This window comes from Glycine max, chromosome 3 (genome assembly GCF_000004515.6).
Source record: "Glycine max cultivar Williams 82 chromosome 3, Glycine_max_v4.0, whole genome shotgun sequence".
Lineage (NCBI taxonomy): Eukaryota > Viridiplantae > Streptophyta > Magnoliopsida > Fabales > Fabaceae > Glycine > Glycine max.
This window is the reverse complement of record NC_016090.4, coordinates 41520198-41544315: the sequence shown is the minus strand read 5'-3', so window position 1 is coordinate 41544315 and position 24118 is coordinate 41520198. Positions and strand designations below refer to the sequence as shown.

At 30.7% G+C, this 24118-nt stretch overlaps 1 protein-coding gene and 1 pseudogene across 1 annotated transcript; both read left to right on the top strand.

Moving 5' to 3' along the window:
- Nucleotides 1–2502: 2502 nt before the first annotated feature.
- LOC102659468 (ABC transporter G family member 39-like) lies at nt 2503–8270 on the top strand (annotated as a pseudogene).
- A 3842-nt stretch (nt 8271–12112) lies between these two features.
- On the top strand, nt 12113–21964 carry LOC100791069 (ABC transporter G family member 39). Its single transcript, XM_041014139.1, has 20 exons — nt 12113–12434; nt 12542–12662; nt 12804–12892; nt 13084–13168; nt 13251–13541; nt 13633–13723; nt 14846–15746; nt 16251–16411; nt 16577–16680; nt 16826–16991; nt 17099–17185; nt 17674–17816; nt 18568–18900; nt 18996–19286; nt 19673–19756; nt 19900–20033; nt 20126–20353; nt 20551–20722; nt 21201–21455; nt 21571–21964. Exons 1-20 carry the CDS (start codon nt 12139–12141, stop codon nt 21838–21840), a joined length of 4302 nt encoding a protein of 1433 aa, XP_040870073.1. The 5' UTR covers nt 12113–12138; the 3' UTR covers nt 21841–21964.
- Nucleotides 21965–24118: the final 2154 nt, after the last annotated feature.

Genomic DNA, 24118 nt, shown 5'->3' with positions numbered 1-24118 from the left:
AGTGACTGGTACAAGTTCATCTTTTAATACTAATTATATGTAGCATTATATGTGAAATTACGAATCGATATTGATGAGTAAGCCATTAAGCATATCAATTAAAGTTGTGTTCTTTTGCTAGGTTTTCTAGAATTTTTATTAGATTATTATTCGATTTAAGTATTCTTTCAAATATCAATATGTTATTAGCTTTTTTAAAGGTTTCATTATTAAATTAGTTCTTGAAAAATGTCACTATTTTAGTCTTTTGTAATGATGAATGTGGTGATATTTTAGATATTTAAGGGATTTGTTTGATGACAATTTTTTTGAATAATCAATATAGTGATATTTTAGGTCTTAAAGGAATTTATTTGGTAACCATAACTTTTAGAAAATTAATGTAGTGATGCATGTAAATTTGAAGGTTTATTCCATACACCCATTTATATAAAGAATAATTTAAAGCACGCCAATTGTTTAGTAAGTACTACCGAAATTATTATATTTGGCCATATATTTTATTTGTAGGTTCATTTTACTTGACGTAAGGAATGATGAATTTCTTATATAGGCATGCTTATCATATTCTCTTAGATATTGAAATTATTGTCCTATATACGAGTAAAATATTTTATATATCAAACAATATATATATATATATATATATATATATATATATATATATATATATATATATATAATATAATATAAAATTTGATAAGATTTTTTTCCCTAAAAAAAGGAGCCGAAAAAACCAACAAAACCAAATCAATAGAAACTAGACCTGGGAAATGTGGTGGCTCTGCGACACGAACCTGCAATAACAACCCGAACTTAAATCCAGATATACTCTAGTTAGTCGACCAAGTTGCAGAGTGTTAATTTCTATTCCCAAAACACATGCATGCTTGATTTGCAAGTTGCAACTCTCAAATTTTGAGTCCAACCTTATTGAGAAGAGATCTTTCTTGAAGAGACAATTTACAATTAAGAGTTACGTGGACAGTTATACTATATCTCCAAGAAAACTATTATATATAATTACGTAGCTCAAATTAATAAATGCATTATATACACTTGATGATGGAAAAAACGAATTGACTATAGACGATAATGACTGATTAGTTGCAATCCACTCGCTCAGATGAACTATATGACATGTTTGCGTTTTGAATATTTGGTTCCGACTGAAGCAAGGAAAAGAAAAATACTTCACATGTGGTTCACAATATCTGTTCTACATGTACAATAAATCTTACGGAACAAATTTGAACACAGACATCTAAATTAAGGGATGTAACAACTAACATCGCACTATAAATTATAATAGTAATGCACAAATGTCAAAACTCTTGCGTGAGTTACATCGTCGCTTACCAAATCTAGCGACATTGCATATGCCAAATATTTAAGTACACAAAAAAAAGTGTGGAAATAATAATAATTTGGGATCAAAGAAAGTGTGAATACTGGAATATTAATTGAGGGCGGTTCCATTAGAGACGGAACAAGAAAATATAGTTATTAATGAAAAATCAATATATTTATTTTGTTATTTTTATATACAAATATTTATTCATGTACATACACTTTTTTATTTGATTATATGATTATTAACTAATTTTTAATCTTATGAAATTTATCTATGTATCATTATATTATATGATTTAGATTTATAATCCTCACATTTTTTTTACCATTCTTTATCATGTTATTTATTTTAGTTTACACTACCCTCTCTTATTAAATTTGTTATAATAATATCAAATGAAAATAGCATTACTTTTTATCAAATACTTGCGTAAAAAATTGTTTTGGACAACATTATAATTCCATTTTAAGATGGCTACTCATTACGCTGTCGAAAAAAAAAATGGCTACTCATTACTTACATCTCCCCTAATTCAAAAAATTAGCACATTTCAGCATGTATCATATCTTTTGCTTCTTTTTGTCCCCCCTGGTATATATATGCATCTATAAAGTGTACGTATACCAGTCATTTTCCTGTGTTGATAATGAGTGCATGATATCTTATTCAACTAAAAAATAAGGTAGGACAAAAATAAAGAACTTGAAAGAAAAAGGAATCAAATAGAGGCCATGTAAGCAGATACACAATTACGCATGACGCTCCGCATTGTAATTCCAATTCCAGCATGTTCTTGCAAGAAGTGTGATGATACCAACTATCTACAGAAAACGGGAAACATGTTTAAAAAATTATTCTCTATATATAACAAACGCTCGTTTTGCTTATTCTTGGGGAATCTGACAAAGAGATCGGTTTGGCATCTTTATAAACCTTGTATTATAATTGTGATTTCTTAATTTATTTGGGTTAACATACATCAGTAAGGGAATATCTTCTGAAGGTACGTTTGTCATTAGTAATTGATTAATACTGCTAACAAATCTACTTTAACTAATAATTAATATATCTTATATCCTGTGGGAGCAAGTTAATTGACGTGAAACTGTAGACAAAACAAATATTTTTCTTGGGAGACAGAGCCGCCATGTTAATAGGCAGCGCTGACTGAGCATACCAAAAGTTGAACCAAACTGTAAAAATTATGCACTTTTTTCTGCTTATAATTTTGGAACCAACTGAGTGCGGGGCCATCCAGATAGAAAGAAGCCAAGGTAATACCTTCTTCCTCTGGTGTTGACTGGTAATCGAAAAACTGGGAGATATTAAAGATCCATCCCAGTGGGTCTCTGCCATCAAAGCGAGGCACTTTCTCATCAGCCTTATATGTACATGTACACAAACTTCCTTTCACACCACTCAAAATTTCCACCAACTACTTGCAAACTATTTTGTCCCTTCAACCACTCCACAAAGAATCAACACATGCACTGCATGTTATTATGTTACATACATACACGTAAGTTGCTATAGTACTATATTCATCACAAGTACTAAAACCAATGGTATCGGCACTGGCGGGGGATGATTTGGCCTTATCATCGGGCAGTCGCCGGAGCTGGAGACGGCGAGTTTCAGGGATGCGTGGACGGCGGCGCCGGACATGTTCAACATGAGTGGCCGCCACGCTCTTGAAGACGACGAGGAAGAGCTCAAATGGGCCGCCATAGACGGCTTGCCAACTTTTGAACGCATGAGAAAAGGCGTGCTCAAGTACGTGCATGACGATGGACATGTGGTGCTTGCATTGATGAAGTCGATGTTTTATTTGTGGAGGGTGATGTGCATGTTGGAAGTAGAGCACTTCCTACCCTGCTTAATGCTACCCTCAATGCTTTTAAAGTACTTATTTTGTTTGTTTCTGAAGAATCTTGTTTTCAGATTCAAAACAAGATGATTTCATTGTTTATACAATTTTTAGTTGAATTTGAGAGTGCAACTGCTTCTATATATACTAATGCTTTGTCTGATTCTTTTGCTTACACGGCAGAGTGTTCTGGGAATGTTTTGCCTTGCACCGTCCAAGAAGAGAGAAATTCAGATTCTTAAAGATGTCTGTGGAATTGTTAAACTGTCAAGGTAGTCCTATCAAAAGTTTCACCAGAATAACTTAAGAGAAAAATACTTTACATGTTTAGTGTTGCAAATTTCACACTCGAAATATCAATTTTTCAACTGAGGGAGTGTGTTGAAATTCCTGCATCAAACTAATGATAAGAGTAAAATAGTGTATATATGTGAGAGAAAATCGTGACCTTATGACTTGACTTTTGGAGTTGAATTAGACTTAAAATCCAAATTTTAAGAGTAGTTTTTGTGCTGTATTTAGAATTGTTTTTACTAGAAAGTCAAGTTCTACAAAAAGGAAAATTAGTAAATTACTTTTATGCATTCTTTCATTTTGTTTGGAGGAAGTTGACTCCCAGTTGTATTTCTTATTTTATTTGGTTTGGTGTCAGCAGGATGACTCTCCTTTTGGGTCCTCCAAGTTCTGGGAAAACTACATTGCTTTTGGCACTTGCAGGGAAGCTTGATCGTGATTTAAGGGTTTGTTCTCATTTCTGCTAATAAATCAGTTTATCTCAATCATATCTCATTATCATCCTAATGTGTAATTTTTTTTAATAATAAAGTGAGCTTTATGTTGAGATATGTGATCAGGTGTCTGGGAGAATCAATTACTGTGGCCATGAGCTAAATGAATTAGTTCCACAAAAAACCTGTGCCTATATTAGTCAACACGACATTCACTATGGAGAAATGACAGTGAGAGAGACATTAGATTTTTCAGGACGTTGTCTAGGTGTTGGTACTAGGTATGAACCGTTGGTGGAACTCTCAAGAAGGGACAGAGAAGCAGGCATAAAGCCAGATCCTGAGATTGATGCATTCATGAAGGCTATAGCATTGTCAGGTCGAAAAACCAATTTGGTAACGTATTATGTTCTCAAGGTTGGTGTCTCTTTTTGTCTCTACTTCAAATTATAAATATTACTTATATGCTTCTATTTTAATCACAAGGAACATAAGCTTAGAACAGAAATGTCAGTGGGAACTGTTCAAGATGGACAAAAGTTCTTTGGAGCATTATTCTTTACTCTAATAAATGTAATGTTCAATGGGATAGCAGAACTATCTATGACTGTTTATAGGCATCCTGTCTTTTACAAACAAAGGGATTTCAAGTTCTACCCTGCATGGGCATTTGGTTTGCCTATATGGCTTCTCAGGATCCCTCTGTCTATTATGGAATCAGGGATATGGATTGTCCTCACATATTACACAATAGGGTTTGCTCCTTCTGCTAGCAGGTAATTAATATGAGTTTACAATTAGGCATTGGAATGCAACTTAAATCAAATTTCCAATGCATTTCTTCCCTTCTTTTTTAACTATTGTAGTTTTGACTTTTATAGGCTAGAATTTTTTATTTTTTTTATCAGCAAAAGTATGATTATATTATATATAATATTAAGTACAGTACAAGAGGTACTATTGTAGATACAACCTAGCACCATACTATACAAGAGGTACTTTTATAGTCTAGAATGATAACAATTTCTTAATTCACATTTGTCCTTTTGTTTCATCAGATTTTTCCGACAATTCTTGGCTTTATTTGGCATTCATCAGATGGCTCTCTCTTTATTTCGGTTCCTTGCTGCAGCTGGTAGAACACTAGTTGTTGCTAATACACTGGGTACCTTCTCCCTCCAATTGGTATTTGTGCTAGGAGGTTTTGTTATTGCCAAAGGTAAGTCGTTGATCACTTTTAATTTTGGATAGATCATAATGTGATTTATCTAAAAAAAATAAGATCATTATGTTTAGTTTGTCTTATTCTTCTTTTATAGTTGTATTCTATAGTTCAAACAAATACTTAGTACAACATATTTTCTTTTGGTGCTTGTAGATGACATTGAGCCATGGATTATGTGGGGATATTATCTAACTCCTATATGATGTATGGTCAGAATGCCATAGTAATGAATGAATTCTTAGAAAAGATGGAGTAAAGTATGAAATCAATTTCTCTTAGCTTTTTTAAATACTTGCACACAGCAAGATAAATTTGTTTCAAGCATTGTTAAACATCGTTTTTATCTTTTACAGCCAAATACAGACCCTAGAATTAATGCACCTACAGTTGGAGAGGTGCTTCTCAAATCTAGAGGCTTCTATACAGAAGAATATTGGTTTTGGATCTGCATTGGGGCCTTGCTTGGGTTTTCTCTTCTCTTCAACCTCTTATTCATAGTTGCTTTAACTTCTTTGAATCGTAAGTTATATCCTTTTGATTTCCAAAGTCTTTAATTGAGTAAACATTGCACCTCTGATAAATGCTTTTACTGTCAAACCAAAATTTCACAGTTTTGGGCGATTCAAAAGCAGTCATTGTGGATGAAGGTGACAAAAAGAATAAGAAGTTACCTTGTAGACAACATATCCTCAAAGGTTTTCAAACCTATCTACATTTTCTTTATTTATTGATGATTTCAAGTGCATCTCATTGTTTTTTAGAAATGTAGGTTATAACTAATCAGCAGCATTAATTTTGATTCAGAAACATGTTCATGGTAAATTAGTTGCAATAGTTTCATTATTTTTTCAATGCAATTATTTTCTTCATTTTGCTGTGACATTTTTTGAAAATTTTAGTTTCATGTTCTCGTGCAATTCAATGATTCCATTTTCTTTAATTTCACGCTGCTAATCCTTTTTGAAAAATAACAGGTACGTAAATGGCAGTGAAAAATTCTACAGAAATTGCTACTTCTTCAAACCAAGATCCTAGCAGAGGAATGCTTCTACCTTTTCAACCTCTTTCACTTGCATTCAATCATATTGGCAACTACGTAGATATGCCTGCAGTAAGTCACTAAATTCTGGAAAGTGCTTTAATTACACTGGCATGTTATGATTACAAAGAAATTCCTTCTTGCATATGTCCCTATATTTTTGGTCTTGTAACATCACTCAATCATGACCACTTTGAATTCACAAGAGCTTAGCTTTCTTGAATACATAAAAAATAAAAAATCTCTTGTTTAACTCTTAGGTCATGTAAATTGTTCTTGAGAAATTCAATGCTCTTATATGCTTATAAAAATTGTTAGAAAAAGATAAATTTAATTCAAGGCTGTTTATTTTTCTTCAAAGTAAATCTTCTGGTACTTTTTTTTTTACTTCTATTGCATCAGGAAATGAGGAGTCGAGGAATCATTAAAGATCGACTTCAACTACTACAAGATGTTAGTGGTGCTTTTAGACCAGGCATATTGACAGCACTGGTGGGTGTTAGTGGTGCTGGGAAGACAACCCTTATGGATGTATTAGCTGGAAGAAAAACAGGAGGGTACACTGAAGGAAGTGTTAGCATCTCAGGTTACCCAAAGAACCAAGCAACATTTGCTCGTATCAGCGGTTATTGTGAACAGAATGACATTCATTCTCCACATGTTACTGTATATGAATCACTACTATTTTCAGCTTGGCTTCGCCTTCCTTCAGATGTAAATGCACAAACGCCAAGGGTGTGGTGGGACAAACTTTGTTATATTTTATTGACCATTATGAATACAGTAAATGCTAATATTTTAATTTTAATGTTGATTTTGTTCGGTGATGCAGATGTTTGATGAAGTTATGGAGTTGGTTGAGCTTAACCAAATCAGTGATGCACTTGTGGGTCTTCCAGGAGTCGATGGTCTATCAACAGAACAAAGGAAAAGGCTTACTATTGCGGTAGAATTGGTTGCCAACCCTTCTATTATTTTCATGGATGAACCAACATCTGGCCTTGATGCTATAGTTGCTGCTATTGTTATGAGAACTGTGAGAAATTCAGTAGACACAGGGAGAACCGTTGTGCACAATTCATCAACCAAGCATATACATTTTTGAAGGTTTTGATGAGGTAAGTGTCGACTCTATACACTTTGGAGTGTGTATGTTGTTCCCTTACTGTAACTTTTGTTGATGAAAAGAGGACAGGTTATCTATGCCGGACCTCTTGGTCGACACTCACACAAGCTAATAGAATATTTTGAAGGGAGTATTGAAGTTTTTCTATGTCTATATCGTCTTTAGACCTTAGTTTCATGCATTGTGTAACGTGGTCTGCTTATAATTTTATCAGCAAAATTTTCATTTATTTACATCTGTTGCACATATATTTCTGGGTATCCTAGGGGTTCCAAAAATCAAGGATGGTTATAATCCTGCCACATGGATGCTTGATATCAGCTATACTTCAATGGAGGCTAATCTTGAGGTAGATTTTGCAGAGGTTTATGCTAAGTCTACCCTTTGCCGGTATGATTTTTCATGCTATGATATGTTACTTTTTTGAATGCTTATAAGTTCATGCATCAAGAATTCTGTCTTTGTAAAACTATTGTTTTCTCTAAACTTTCTTCAGGAGGAATCAAGAACTTATTGAGGAGCTGAGTACCCCAGTACCAGATTCCAAGGACTTGTACTTCCCAACCAAATATTCCCAATCGTTTTTTGTTCAGTGCAAAGCTAACTTCTGGAAACAATTCTGGTCCTACTGGAGATATCCTCAGTATAATGCTGTCCGATTCTTCATGAAAATAGTGGTGGGAGTAATGTTTGGTGTGATTTTCTGGAATGACGCCCAAAAAACTTAAGTCATTGAACCTGCCTATAATATTAAAGACACAGAAGGCTTTGCGTACTACTCTTACCAATTATGTTTGGTATTCTATTATGTCACAGTCTTTGGCATTAAAATTTGTATTTCAAGTTACTACTGCATTTTGATGTTTGCTTAACAAACTTTGTTGGCACAAAGAATTGTTCATGGATTGAGAAGTACATCAATTCATCTTAAGCGATAAAATTAAAATGGAAATCTGAGTGTGATTTTGTTTGTATTTAGATAAATAAATATTTAATTAAGAAAAAGATTTAAAAAAGGTCGTATAAAAATAATAAATTAAATTGGCAAAGAATTAAATTAAAATAACAAGGGAAGAAATTAAATTATAAAAGTAAATTAATCAATTAAAATAGAAAGATTAGAGAATCCAATATTATTGTGAAAGTAAATTTAAAAGATAAGAATATTGAGAACTTAATTTACCAGAACTACTAGTATTAATGATTTTTTTTATTTATAATTATTCAAATTTACACAAGCATCTATTAGTATATTTTAACCAAGATTCCTAAGGTGAAAGAATTTAATTTATCCATCTTTTCTCACAAATCCCTATGCGGAGAGAGCAAATAGTTAAATTGCATTAAGAGTATAGATATATAATAGACTAAACAAAATCAATATATCCCTATTTAGATACTTTTTCTTAGTTCTTCTACTAGAAAATAATGTTTTCCAAGACTGTCCTTAAAACTTATCATGCAAATGGGTGATCAAATTATAAACAATAATATTAAGTATAAAAAATGATAATGCAAAAGTAATAATATTAAATAAATAGGAAGATAATGGTTGGTTGATAAGTTCCCAACAAAAAAAGATTTATCCTCTCATAGTCAAAAAGAGAATAGATAAGAAAGGGAATACAAGGAAGGAATGATACCTAATCTTCTGACCTTTGTCTTTTATTAAGAATTGTATTCTCTTAAATTTTCTGTGTATTTTTTCCTTCTTCTCTCTTCTTCTTCTTTTATAGGTACAACTTAATTTTCACGCAGAATGTGTTTGCTGCACTTAGCGAGTAAGGTAGTAACCTTGTGTTTAGCGCGTCATAATAAAGGTGACTCTTTTCTGAATTAGCTTGTTTTCCTCAATTAGCTTTCACTTTCCAGAATTATCTCCCTAGGCGCTAAGCATGTTGTTCCCGCTAAGCCTTGTACGCGCTACTGTGCTTCTTCATATTTCTAATTTGTTTTTTTGGCTTTACTTTGTTCACTAAATATAATAAATTCATCAATTTTTAATATTTTCTACACAGAAACTTAAATAATATTAAAATAACAATTATTTGCACCAAAAGAAAGTAAGAGAAGAAAAAAATTATCAATTCTTATATAATTTAATCGCAAAATATACCTATAAATAGCAATTATCAACAACAAATTTGATGAATCTTTTGGGAGCCATGTACGTGGCTATGCTTTCTTGGAGCCATGAATGCTTCATCAGTGCAACCAGTTGTTGCCATTGAAAGAACTATTTTCTATCGTGAAAGACCAGCAGGGATGTACTATGCATTTGGCCAGGTACAACAGCAAAAGAAGAGTGACATAAAGACACCTTTTTCATGGATTTAACAAAAAAAACTAACATATTCAATTTGTTTTAGTTATTGAAGTTTAGTTTATGCTGTGTTTGAAATGACAAATCTTCATTTGTCAATTTCCGTGGACAAATTAAGGCTTCATTCCAATGGAAAAGAAAGAAAATATATCCAAACTAAAAACACTTCATTGATTATGCAGGTGCCAATAGAGGCAATTTATAATGCTGTTCAAACAACCATTTACTCTCTTATCCTTTACTCAATGACTGGCTTTGATTGGAAGGCAACAAGCTTCTTTTGGTTCTACTACTATATTTTGATATGCTTTATGTACTTTACGTTATATGGGATGATGATTGTAGCACTAACACCAGGTCACCAAGTTGCTGCAATTTGTATGTCCTTCTTCTTGAGTTTCTGGATCATTGTTCTCTGGCTTTATCATTCCTAGGACGGTGTGTGATAATTGTCATTTTGACATGTAATTCATCCTTTGATTCCACAAATATTACTCTTTCTTTTGCCTATCAAAACTTGTTTATATATCCTAATTGAATGTTATGCAGCAAATTCCTGTGTGCTGGAAGCATGAAATTGAAGGAATTCCTTAAACAAAACTTGGGTTTTGACTTCCGGTTGTTGCTGTTGCTCATGTAGGCTGGGTTATCCAATTTGTGTTCGTTTTTGCCTATGGCATCAAATTCTTGAATTGCCAAAGAAGATAGTTTCAGCAAAGTCATATATATCAGTTTCAGGATAAGTGTAAATTTTTATTTATAGTATAGGAGTTCATGTGCTCATTACACTTCAGGAATCTCCACTCTGAGTAAGTCCTACCAAAAGGGATTAGGAAATGAATATATAAATAGGTGAGCAAGTAGTTACCTGTGAAAGAACACTAAATAGGAGTCACAACCTTTAAAATAATGTGACAAGCTTACGATGCATGCATCCTGTTATGAGAGAATTTGTTTCACTTCCACTTTTACTAATCCTTGTAAATTTGATACTGTTCATTAATTTGGAACACTTTTAAAAAATATTTATCAAAATGAAAATGCTTTCAAACATATATTACTAATTAAAGTAAGGTTGTTTTGATCCTCAGTCAAAGTAACGTTTTCATTTTTTTAAAATATTAAACAGAAGGCCCATATTTATTATTTATATAATTTTTTATTAAAAAAAGCCTGAAGTTCATTTATTGAATTGATTTGAAAAAACATAAAGCAGAAAACTAGAAAATCTTAAAAATTTAAGAAAATGTTATATATATATATATATATATATATATATATATATAATATGCATTTTTTGTTACTTTGACTGCATAGTTAATGTGTTAAACACAGTTGAATGAAACTGACCATCTTCATATAACCGTGCATGTACAGTGAGTGAGTACGTAAACAAATAAAACCGATAAGATAAATTTAAAAAGTTACAAGACACTACAGAGCTATAAAGGCAGGCATAAAATTAATATAAATATACAATTTCTCAAATAAAAAAAGGAACGAATTCTTTTGAAATTAGGATTAGTCATTAGATATAATAAAATACTATTATACACATAATAAAATATTTTCATTATATAGATTAATGTAAAATAATTTTAGTAATACATTCGTTATTATAAAGTGATTATTACATAAATTTTATGTAGCTAGACACATTGTTTAATTATTATTTTTTTACCAAGACACATCATCGCCTTGCTAGTGGTTTTATATAAATTTCACTTAATATAAAAATTGTGTTAAAAATATATGGTTAGAATTTCTCCTTGTTTAACTCTTATATGTTATATATTATTATCTATACTGATGTAAAAGTAATTTTTTTTACAAAAAAAAATATTCAAAATGGTTATTAGGATTTTTAGGACTATTCCATCTTTTCTTTCGATTCACCTTAATTATGGATGACCAAAGCTGTACAATTTATCCTCCTAGTTTCTAACTTTTCTGTTTCCATTCAGAAAAAAAAATATCGTGTATGACTGTTAAAGAGGGTTCGTTCCTTAAATATATCTATCATCAATTTAATTTAAAAAAAATGTATCGAATAAAAAATAACTGCATCTTTTTTTTTTATCATTATATCGAAACTTGCATTTAAAACCCTGATATAAGTATATACTAAAATATGAATATTTTTATTTACTCCTTTTACAAATAATGACACTTTTAAAATATAATAAGATTTACATCAACGTTATTTTGACCAAGATGTAGTCAAGTGATCAATGTGTCTAACTGAAGCGGTCGTTCATCAAGACTGTACTTCTTAGACACGTACACTGTGCATACTAAAATCTGTCAAACACCCTTTAAAAAAGCTTTCATTATCTACTCCACATTCACACTCACCTCCTTCAACTATTAAACTTGGAGGGCTTATACATGTTATATATAGTTGAGATGTACATAGCTCTTGCTATTCATTAAATTTGGTTATTATCAGTGAGATAGTTTTAGAAACTATATATATATGGCATCCAATTCAACAAGTTATAGGGCAATGAGGACGACATCTTCATCTAAAGACATATTAATCCAAGAGGATAATGAACAAGATCTCAAATGGGATAAAATCCAACGTTTTCCTATGTTTGATCGCTTGAGAAAAGGGATGCTGAGGCTTGTGCTTGATAGGGGAAATGTTGTGCCTTACCAAGTTGTTGATGTTACCAATCAAGGGTTGCAGGACAAGAAGCTATTACTAGAGAGTGTACTAAAAGATGACAATGAGAAATTCCTACGTAAATTTAGAGAAAGAGTTGATAGGTATATATCCATCTATCTGACTATCGATATTAATATTATTAGGAGATCAATATTTGCCGTTGCCTTTAAATTTTACTTTGTTTCCCTTTCTTTGTTATATAACACAGGGTGGGGATTGAAATTCCAAAAATTGAAGTTCGATTTGAGAATTTATCTGTAGAGGGAGATGTGCATGTTGGAAGGAGAGCCCTTCCTACCCTACATAATGTTACTCTCAACGCTTTTGAGGTACTTGATTCGATTTTTTCTTTCAAAAATCTAAATTAATGTTATTAGAAGAAATATTATTTTAGTCAAATGTTAGAGAACTGTTAATGTTGTTTCAAATTAGTAACTATTTCTGATTTATTTGTTGTGCGTGCACGATAGAGGATTCTGGGGATGTTTCAGTTCGCATCTTTCAGGAAGAGAAAAAATCATATTCTCAAAGATGTCAGTGGAATTGTCAAACCATCAAGGTAGCCTAAAACTATTTGCATCTTTCAAGGATGTGGTTGAATTAATTTTGCTTTTATTGCATTTATCGTAGTTTTAGAAGAAAACTACATTTGTTGATGCTTTTTTATTTTTATTTAATTACTTTATTGATTGTGTTATTTATTTCCATTTAAGATTTAATCTTATTTTATTTAACATGGTAAAATACCAGGATGACCCTACTTCTGGGTCCTCCAGGTGCAGGGAAAACAACATTGCTTCTAGCACTTGCAGAAAAGCTTGATCGGGATTTGAGGGTTTGTTTCCATTTCTTTTCATATTTTTCTTTACTTCTAGTCCTCAATTTACTTAAATATTTTTTTCTTATGTTGTGACTAGGCTTTCGGGAGAGTGACTTATTGTGGCCATGACTTAAATGAATTTGTTGCTAAAAAAACTTGTGCCTATATTAGTCAACATGACCTTCATCATGGAGAAATGACGGTGAGAGAGACTTTGGACTTTTCAGCACATTGTCTAGGTGTTGGCACGAGGTATGAGATGTTGAAGGAAATCTCAAGAAGGGAGAGAGAAGCAGGAATTAAGCCAGACCCTGAGATTGTTGCATTCATGAAGGGTATTGCTATATCGGGCCAAAAAAACAATTTGATAACCGATTATATCATCAAGGTTTGTAAGAATATAACCTTGTCTCAAACCTTTGTATTTCTATATATTTTCTTTCCATGAACGTATATTAATTTGTTTCGCATTTTTGTAGATACTTGGATTGGATATTTGTGCGGACATAAAGGTTGGTGATAACATGAGAAGGGGTATCTCTGGTGGACAAAAGAAGCGTGTCACAACAGGTCGATTCCTCATTATTTCTCATTAGTTTTTTTTTTCTTTTTCTGAATGTTATTTCTCATTAGTTAAATCTTAACCAATTAAATTAGATGAAGTTATAAATTAGTTTATCTCACATGCAGGTCTTGAAATTTAATATATTGTGTGCTAAAGGTTCAAGTCCCAATAATAATAATAATAATAATAAGGTGCTATTTAAAAGAGCTTATCAATAGTTTATTAAGACTTATGTTATATCATGATTTCATAATATATAATTTTAATTTTAACACCTTAACTTATATTTTAATCATGTTTTAATTTTTTAATTAAAATACTGATAGGTGTATGCAGTTTTTTGTGTGTCACTTGATTTTTTTCAAATTTATGATACTTAAATTTTTGTTTTTAAAAAATATAAATTGGTAAATAGGTTTTTATTATTAATAATTTTGCGAGATATATATATATATATATATATATATATATATATTATTGAATTTTAAAACTTATAACATAATTTCTTATATATAATAAGAAGTTATTAAATAGGTTATTTTTTCCAAAGAGATCTCCTAAACATTTCAGTGATAATAATAATAATGATAATGCAAATACATTCCAAGCGAAGATATATGAAAGCTCCAGCATACAAAATGCCTTAACGTTTTGTTAGTTATTAGCTAAAATAACGTAGTAGAGCTCACATATTTTTAGAGTTCGCATTCACTTTTAGCTGAAAGAAGACCATAGTGAAACTTACCATTTTAAAGTTCATGTTCATTTTTTTTTACATCCCAATCACACCACCCATTTCATTTTTTCTATATCCCCTTGTTTCTTTTTATGATATCCCATGTCATAAAATAAAGATAGTCTTGATGAAGTTACATATTAGATATAATAATAAAAAGTTTAACATCATATAAATAAATAAAAAAACACGTAAATTTAAGTCTTAAAAATTTTAAATTAAAATATAATGTTAAATTATTAGAGTTTTTCTTTCTAGATTTTCTTCTTATAATTAATAATAGCTTAGAGCCCTAGAATATATCTTTCCAACTATATAACAGCTTTAATTTATAAACATATGTAGTTATCTATTAGTATATACTCACTCTTTCAGTTGTAACGGGGCGCAGGTGAGATGCTAGTTGGACCAGCAAAGGTATTTTTCATGGATGAAATATCAACAGGATTAGACAGTTCCACAACTTTCCAAATATGCAAGTTCTTGAGGCAGATGATTCATACAATGGAAGTAACAATGTTGGTTTCTCTTCTACAACCAGCACCAGAGACATATGAACTATTTGATGATATTATCCTACTTTCAGAAGGTCAAATTGTATACCAAGGTCCACGTGAACATGTGCTAGAGTTCTTCGAAAACATGGGATTCAAATGTCCTGAAAGAAAAGGAGTTGCTGACTTTTTACAAGAAGTAACGTCTAAGAAAGACCAACAACAATATTGGTCTCGTAGAAATGAACCTTATAGATATGTTTCAGTTCCTGAATTTGCAGGTTCTTTCCATTTGTTTTACGTAGGAAAGAAACTTGCATCAGAGATTAAGGTTCCTTACGATAAGAGCCAAACCAATGAAGCTGCCTTAGTGAAAAAAAAGTATGGTATATCAAATTGGGAACTACTAAAGGCATGTTTCTCAAGAGAATGGTTGTTTATGAAACGTGACATATTTGTTTACATATATAGGATAGTACATTTAACTGTCCTATCTATTTTAGGCTTCACTGTGTTCTTTAGAACCGAAATGCCAGTTGGTACTGTTGAAAATGGACAAAAGTTCTATGGAGCACTATTTTTTACTTTATTCAATATGATGTTTAATGGGTCTTCAGAACAAGCCATGATTGTTTCAAGGCTTCCTGTCTTTTACAAGCAAAGGGATTTTATGTTCTACCCTGCCTGGGCGTTTGCTTTACCTGTATGGATTCTCAGGATCCCCATTTCCTTTCTAGAATCAGGGATATGGATTGCCCTGACATACTACACAACTGGATTTGCTCCTTCAAGTAGCAGGTATTGTTGCTTTACTTTTTCTCAAAATACTCCTTAGTTTTCCTACTCAACTTAGTGCAAAGAATGTCTTATATACAAAATGTTAGACATTAGTTTAGAATAATCTTTATTGGAACTACGTGATGCATTAATTACACTAATCCTAAAAGGTACTAATAGTATACATTATTTTTTTATACTAATGAAATTATATATATATATATATATATATATATATATATATATATATATATATATATATATATTAGTGTTAATCATTTTATTGATCCGCAATATATCTATACTAACAATATTATTTTCATTAGATAAAGGTTACGGTGACAAAATTAAGCAAACATAACACCTGATCATTAGTACGGGACATTTTTTTTTTGTAATCACTCAAGTAACCTTAATTACTTTTCAATGTATTTTTCCATTTTGGTCATTGGTTATAATAGTTTTTTTTTTACTAAAATGAAAACAATTCAGAATTCACACTTGCGTGTCTTTCTATTTCGTCAGATTTTTCCGGCACTTCTTGGCATTATTTGGTATTCATCAGATGTCTCTATCTCTGTATCGACTCATTGGTGCAACTGGTAGAACACACGTTGTTGCCAATATTTTGTGCGGCTTGATTTGTCAAGTAATATTTGTGCTTGGAGGATCTATTGTCGCCAAAAGTGAGACACCAATCACTTCCTAATCTTTTAGATATCTTGTAGTTTAAGGAAAGTTTAATTTTTTTTCCTCTAATTAATATTGAGACTAATTTTCTTTGGCCTGTACTCTTGTTTTATGGTTATATTATATGATATTAGCTAATCGCTTTCTTTTTATGCCTACAGATAATATTAAGCCATGGATGATATGGGGCTATTACATTTCTCCTATGATGTATGGCCAGAATGCCATAGTAATAAATGAATTTTTAGATGAAAGATGGAGTCAAGTAAGATTTCCGTTTTGTCATTCTTATTTCTCATTAATTGCATATGTTACATACCTACGTCCAAATACAAATATAATTTTTCTTTGAGTCTAAATTATTTCCATTAAGTGCAAGCATTGTCAATTATGTTTCATACATTTTGCAGCCAAATACAGACCCTAGAATTGGTGCAACTACAGTTGGAAAGGTGCTTCTTAAGTCTAAAGGTTTTTTTACTGAAGAGTATTGGTTTTGGATATGCATTGGAGCCTTGTTTGGATTTGCTCTTCTTTTCAACCTTCTCTTCATTGTTGCATTGACTTATTTGAATCGTAAGTTATTTGTTTGATTTTAGTAATTAATTATTGTTCTTATTAATTGAATGGAATTTTCAGCACTAGTAGCTTAGTAATCCTTTTTAATCAAATCAATTTTTCAGCTTTCAGTGATTCATCAAAAGCATTCATCATGGATGATGATGACAAGAAGAATAAAAAGTCAACAAATAAACACCGTATCATTGAAGGTTTTAATATCTTATTCTTTTTCCATAGTTTCCACTTTCTAGCTGATTTCAGTAATGCCATTGTTGTTTATAGAATTGTAGTGCTTAACTAACCAATTAAATTAACAACATTAATTTTGTTCACGAAACAATTTTAAGTAATTCAGTTTGTTATTGACTGTGTCTTATATGCTGTCAAGGTAATTTTAATTTTTAATTTGAATTAATTATTGTATTATTAGTGAAGAAGTCAATTTCAAATTTTAAATTAATTTATGATTATGCTTTTTAATTATCAATAGATAGTAATAATTCATAAAATAATAAAATATGATCTTTTATTTAAATATGAGATTTATTTAATAAAAAAGTGTCATCTAAAGCTGTACCTTATGAGTTTTAAAATTTGAAGTTCAGATTATATTCTTCACAACATTGCAAAAATTTTAAAGTTTAGATACGCGTTATTATCATACAACTTAATACTCTGCTTTTCTGACTAGTAGTAGGTCCATGTATAGACATAGCAGTGAAAAAATCTTCAGAACTTGTTGGTTGTCCTGATCAAGAACGAAGAACAAGAATGATCCTTCCATTTCAACCTCTTTCCCTTTCATTCAGTCACGTGAACTATTATGTAGATATGCCTTCTGTAAGTTATTCATTTCTAAACAATGCATGATATTCATCTTTTTCTGAATATGAGATATTTCTTTCTTGCAAATATCTATTCTTTATTGGTCTTATAATATCATTTTATTATGTTTATTTATTTTCTCCCGGTTTAAAAACGTGACATGTTATTTATTTCATATAACACTACATATTTTCATGTTTTTAGTTTCTGAAAAATAATCAAAATTTTCATTTTGTCCTTAATTTCTTTTTTACTTTTGATCCTTAAAAAAGATAATATTTTATATTTATCATTACACTATCTTTCTATATTGTCCCTTAAATATATTTAAATTTTTCTTTTGATTTCTAATTCTTATTTTATCAGAATTATCCATATGTAACATGTCAAGTTGTAACATGAAAGATAAAATAAAAAATAAAAAACTTTTTAGGAAACAAAAGTCAAGAAAAAAATTATAGAGAACAAATATAAAATTCAATAATTTTTCAAGAAAAAAAAATATTAAAGTCTAAATAATAAGAAAAGAAGGAACGAATTCTAAACTACCACTTTGAGTTGAATTCACAAGGATGCAATATTCTGATTTTTCACTTGGAGTCATGTAAAGTTATATAGTATATCCTAATCGAACTCAATGCCTTTATTTGTTAATCAAAATTGTTTTAGTTTTCATAGAAACGTTGAACTTCAAGCCTTTTGTGAAATTTATTGGGACTTAATTTATTCTTTCGCGACGAAGCTTTTGATTGTTTCATTGTACCAGGAAATGAAAAATCAAGGAATCAATGAAGATAGACTTCAACTTCTGCGTGATGTCAGTGGTGCATTCAGGCCAGGCATATTGACAGCACTTATGGGTGTTAGTGGTGCTGGCAAGACAACCCTTTTGGATGTGTTAGTTGGGAGAAAAACAGGTGGATACATTGAAGGTAGTATTAGCATCTCAGGTCACCTAAAGAACCAAGCAACATATGCTCGAGTTAGTGGATACTGTGAACAAAATGATATTCATTCTCCCTATGTTACTGTATACGAGTCATTATTATTTTCAGCATGGCTTCGCCTTCCATCACATGTAAATACACAAACACGAAAGGTATGTGTAGCATGAATTATGAATTGATTAAGATTTTAATGCCAATGTTTTTTATTTGGATTCTGATTTTATTTCATTTTTGTTGGGGGGTGCAGATGTTTGTTGAAGAGGTTATGGAATGGGTTGAGCTTAAACCAATCAAAGATGCACTTGTGGGTCTTCCAGGCATAGATGGTCTATCAACGGAACAAAGGAAAAGGCTTACTATTGCTGTAGAATTGGTTGCCAACCCTTCAATCATCTTGATGGATGAACCAACATCTGGCCTTGATGCTAGAGCTGCTGCTATTGTTATGCGAACTGTGAGAAAAACAGTAGATACGGGGAGAACTGTTGTGTGCACAATTCACCAACCAAGCATAGACATTTTCGAAGCTTTTGATGAGGTAAGTTTGGAATATGAAACCATTAGTCTATATGTGTAATGTGTTATATCTTCAGTTGATTATTCTATGTGTGTTGCACAATTTATGATAAATCAATATTTTAATTTACTTCAGGTATTCCGATACCAATACTCTTAAATACTTCACCAATATGTATCATAAAGTATCTAAACTTGTAGAAAAAATTATGAAACTTCAATGGGCTACTTGAGTATACCAAATAATGTATAATATGGAAACATAAAAGTATTGGCCCTTAATGAACCAAAAATGGAAATTGTTCTCTTTATGGATGATTGCAAGAAAGAAATAAGATTGATAGTATTATTCATATTTGTATCTGAGCATCATAGTGATACATCTTCAAATTTAATTTTTAATTGTAGTTATTGCTGATGAAAAGAGGAGGACAAGTTATCTATGCTGGACCTCTTGGTCACCACTCACAGAAGCTCATAGAATATTTTGAAGTGAGTATTCAAGCTTCTACCTGTTTATTATCTCAATTGTTCTTGATTACCTCTGCTTTACAACATCATGGGAAACTTATAATTTTAGTGGTATATGTTTCTTATGTATCTAAGATAATATACCATATTATGTTTTGCTTCAGGCTATTGCAGGGATTCAAAAAATTAAAGATGGCTATAATCCTGCCACATGGATGCTTGACATCAGCACTCCTTCAATGGAGGCTCAACTTGACATAGATTTTGCAAAGATCTATGTTAACTCTACACTTTACCAGTAAGTTTTTTCCTCTGTGATTTGTGTTTGTAATGTTTATATGTTATGAGAATTCTAGGTTTACAATTATATTTTCTCTATACCTTCTTCAGAATGAATCAAGAGCTTATCAAAGAGCTTAGTACTCCCACACCAGGTTCCAAGGACTTATTCTTCCCAACCAAATATTCCCAATCATTCTTTGTGCAATGGAAAGCTTGTCTTTGGAAACAATATTGGTCATATTGGAGAAATCCTCCATATAATGGAATTCGATTCTTCTTCACATTAGCCTATGGTGTAATGTTTGGTCTAATTTTCTGGAAAAGAGCAGAAAATATGTAAGTTATTTAATAGTTTACATATCCGTTCTATTTGTCTATAATATTGAAACCAAAGAAGGATTAATTTGCTCTCATGACAGTGTGTTTGGTATTCTTAATTATGATCTTGCACATTTAAATTTCATGTAAACTTTTTCAAAGTTAACTAATATTGACTACTAATTAATTATTTTTCTGACTAATTTGGTTGACAGCCAAAAACAGCAAGATTTATTTGATCTTTTGGGGGCCATGTTCTCTACTGTGATGTTCCTAGGAACCATGAACGCTGTGGGAGTGCAACCAGTTGTTGACATAGAAAGAACTGTACTCTATCGTGAAAGAGCAGCAGGGATGTATTCAGCATTGCCTTATGCGCTCGGTCAAGTATAAATTTAGAGTTGTGCAAATCAATTGTTCCTAATTTTACATAGTGATTTAGATATACTACCGACTAAAATTCAACAAAAAGTAACAATTTTTTCCATTATTAAATATTAATTTTTGTTAACAAGGGAATTGAACCCTCCTATTAAACTTATGATTTTTCTCTTTTTCTTATCTTTTTTAATCACCCTATCAATCTTATATTTTTTTTTAAAATTTATTCATTCAATGAAATTAAGATTGTGATAGATGTTTTAAATTAAGGTAGTGTGCTAGGTGGGTCCATGGACTAGTTGTTTTAACCTCTAGAATCGGTTCAAATAATTGGTCCAGCTTGGATCACTACTTACTATATGGTTTACCTTAGCACTGCCTTTTAAAAAAAAGGAATGTTTGGCAGATAGCTAGGTTTGCTTGGTAGATCATTAGAAAACATTGTATAATAGTTAAACTAACATACATTCAATTGATTGTGTAGGTGGTTATAGAGATAATGTACAGCTCAATTCAGACGGTCATGTACACTATCATCATTCATTCCATGATGGGATTTAAATGGAATGTTGGGAAATTCTTGTCGTTCTACTACTACATGCTGATGTGTTTTATTTACTTCACATTGTATGGGATGATGACTATTGCACTAACCCCGAGTTACCAAATTGCTTCCATTTGTATATCCTTTTTCTTGTGCATCTGGAACCTGTTCTCCGGCTTTTTCATTCCTAGGGTGGTATGATATATGTCATTTGATATTTAATTAATTCATAATTTTATGCTGAAAATAAGGTTCAGTACTCTCTTTAGCATATATATGTTAAAAATTATATTTTTGCTAAATGTTGTAGGAAATCCCTGTATGGTGGAGATGGTTCTATTGGGCTACTCCTAATGCTTGGACGATATATGGACTTGTTACCTCTCAACTCGGCGATGAAATTGCACAAATAGATGTCCCAGGAGCAAAAAGTATGGGGCTGAAGGAACTCCTCAAGGAAAATATGGGTTTTGACTATGACTTCCTACCGGTGGTTGCTATTGTTCATGTAGGCTGGGTTATCATTTTCTTGTTTTTGTTTGTCTTTGGCGTGAAATTCCTGAACTTCCAAAAGAGATAGGCAGGGATACTCTCTTCCATTTTCCATTTTGTTTCAAAAATTGAAAGTATGGTTTATGTCACCAAGACAATGGTGTAGTTTGGATGATTTTCACAAATGCTATTAAAGTCTTATTTTGTAATGCATCAAAGCTAAAGTTTTGGTAAATTATAAAATTATCAATTATAATTATTGAAAAGTTTCCTACACAAATGTGTCATGTTAAGATGCTAGGTAAAAGAATTAAATTTATGCACGTAATCTCTAAATTTATTAAACTACAAAGGTTATGTGTGATGTTTTTCTAGGCCAGGTAAATCTGTGGATGAATGATATTATGATTGGATCACTTCTTTATCTAGGATTTTTCTAATTAGCGTTCTTAACTGCTAATTAAGGAAGCAATAATATAGAAATTTCAGGTTTTAATATTTTGTTGCTTCGAATGAATGACTGAACTTTTGTTTTGGTCCCTAACAAATTTTTAAAAACTTTTTGGCCCTTAATTATTTTGTTTCTGGTCCTCAAATTTGTTTAAATAGTACTTTGCATTGAAAAGTAATTTAAATAGCGCTTGTTGCACGTGTTGCTCAGTGATGGGGAGGTGCAATTGTTTTCAGAACCGTGGAGGGTCATTGAAAATTGCCTGCATGCAGGGAACAGCTCATTATGAAAAATTGAATACTGCTGGTATTATTGAATGAGGTGGATAGGTATCGAGATGGGTTTAACCACGGATGGTGATATTTTGCGGACCAAGGATATAATGTGGCTAGGGACCTATACAACATGCTAATTACTTTCATATTGTGCATGAAATATCATGCAATGGTGGTTCTGCGGGTGTTTTTGGCCTTGGTTATATCATATTAACGTATTGTGTTAATATCTGATAAACTTGTGCTCATATATAGCACATTTTTTGTAAATGACTTATGGCACTCTTTGCCTTTATATATAAAAATACCAATTTGCTGATAAAAGAAATAATTTAAATAATGCTTTAAGGAGTAAAAATAAAATAAAAAGTTTATTAAGGACTAAAAAGTAAAAAAAAATATTAGAAATCAAAATAATTAAAAAAAATTGTCATTTATTAGAAAAAATATTTAAACCTAAATTTCTATTAAAAATTATATTAGAAATATATTGTCGAGGCAAGCCTAATATCTTATTGTCCATAATCTTAAAATGTCATGGCTGGGGTTTTTTTGTTTCAACTGATTAGATGCTTTAGGACATCTTATCAAACTCAATTAAATATGGTCAATTAAAAAAAATTCATAACAATTTTTTATTGCAAAATATGTATTCTTTAGTTGATTCCAAAATATAATTAAGGAACCTAATAATAATTTAGTATTGAAAAAGATTAAATTTTTTTAATATATAAAAAATTAAACATCATATTACAAGGATTAAACCAAAATAACAAAAGATCAAGATTTTTATTTTATTTTATTAAAAATTCAACACAAGAAAAAATATTAGAGACTCAAAATATAATTCCTTAATTTATTATAAACTAAAAAATATTTAAATCAAAATAAATATTTTCATGATTTTTAATTTAATTATTATAAAAATCAACAGACTTATTAATTTGTGATTAGATTATAAAATTTTTTTTATTGTTATATAAACACTATAACTCTTCATGTATAATCTATGTAGGATTTTGATTTGAGTTTGTGACATATAAATTATATAATATTTTAAAATTGGCATATGTGTACGTATAATATCACATATCGTCGCGTATACGATTACTGATTATCTAATAATAATGGATACAACTACAATTTTAAAAGCTTATTTCATTTTACAATTTATCATTAATGGCTGGTTAAGTAATTTTTTTATCACCGTCTTATTAACATGAAAATACCAACTAACTTTGAAAAAATTACTATTAATTTTATAATTTAAATTAAAGTTAACAGATAAAAACTAATTGCATAATAATTTAATAAAAAATATAGTATGGAATTTCAAATCAATCTTTGTTTTTTCTAGAAATAAGCTACCCATAGTTAATTCTAGAGAAGCAAAGATCACTGGTGGATCTTGTTTTCTTAATACACGATCAACTAATTAAATTAAATTTTTTCAACATATATTAGTTTTTGGACTTTTATTGAATTTACTTCCACTCAAACCATCAGCTTATCATTTGTTTCAGTATACAATGTATCATAATCAAAACTTTTTAATCCAACAATTAATATATATATATATATATACTTAAATTACCTCTTACATTAATTATTTGTTTTTTTCTAAAACATTTTTATTACTT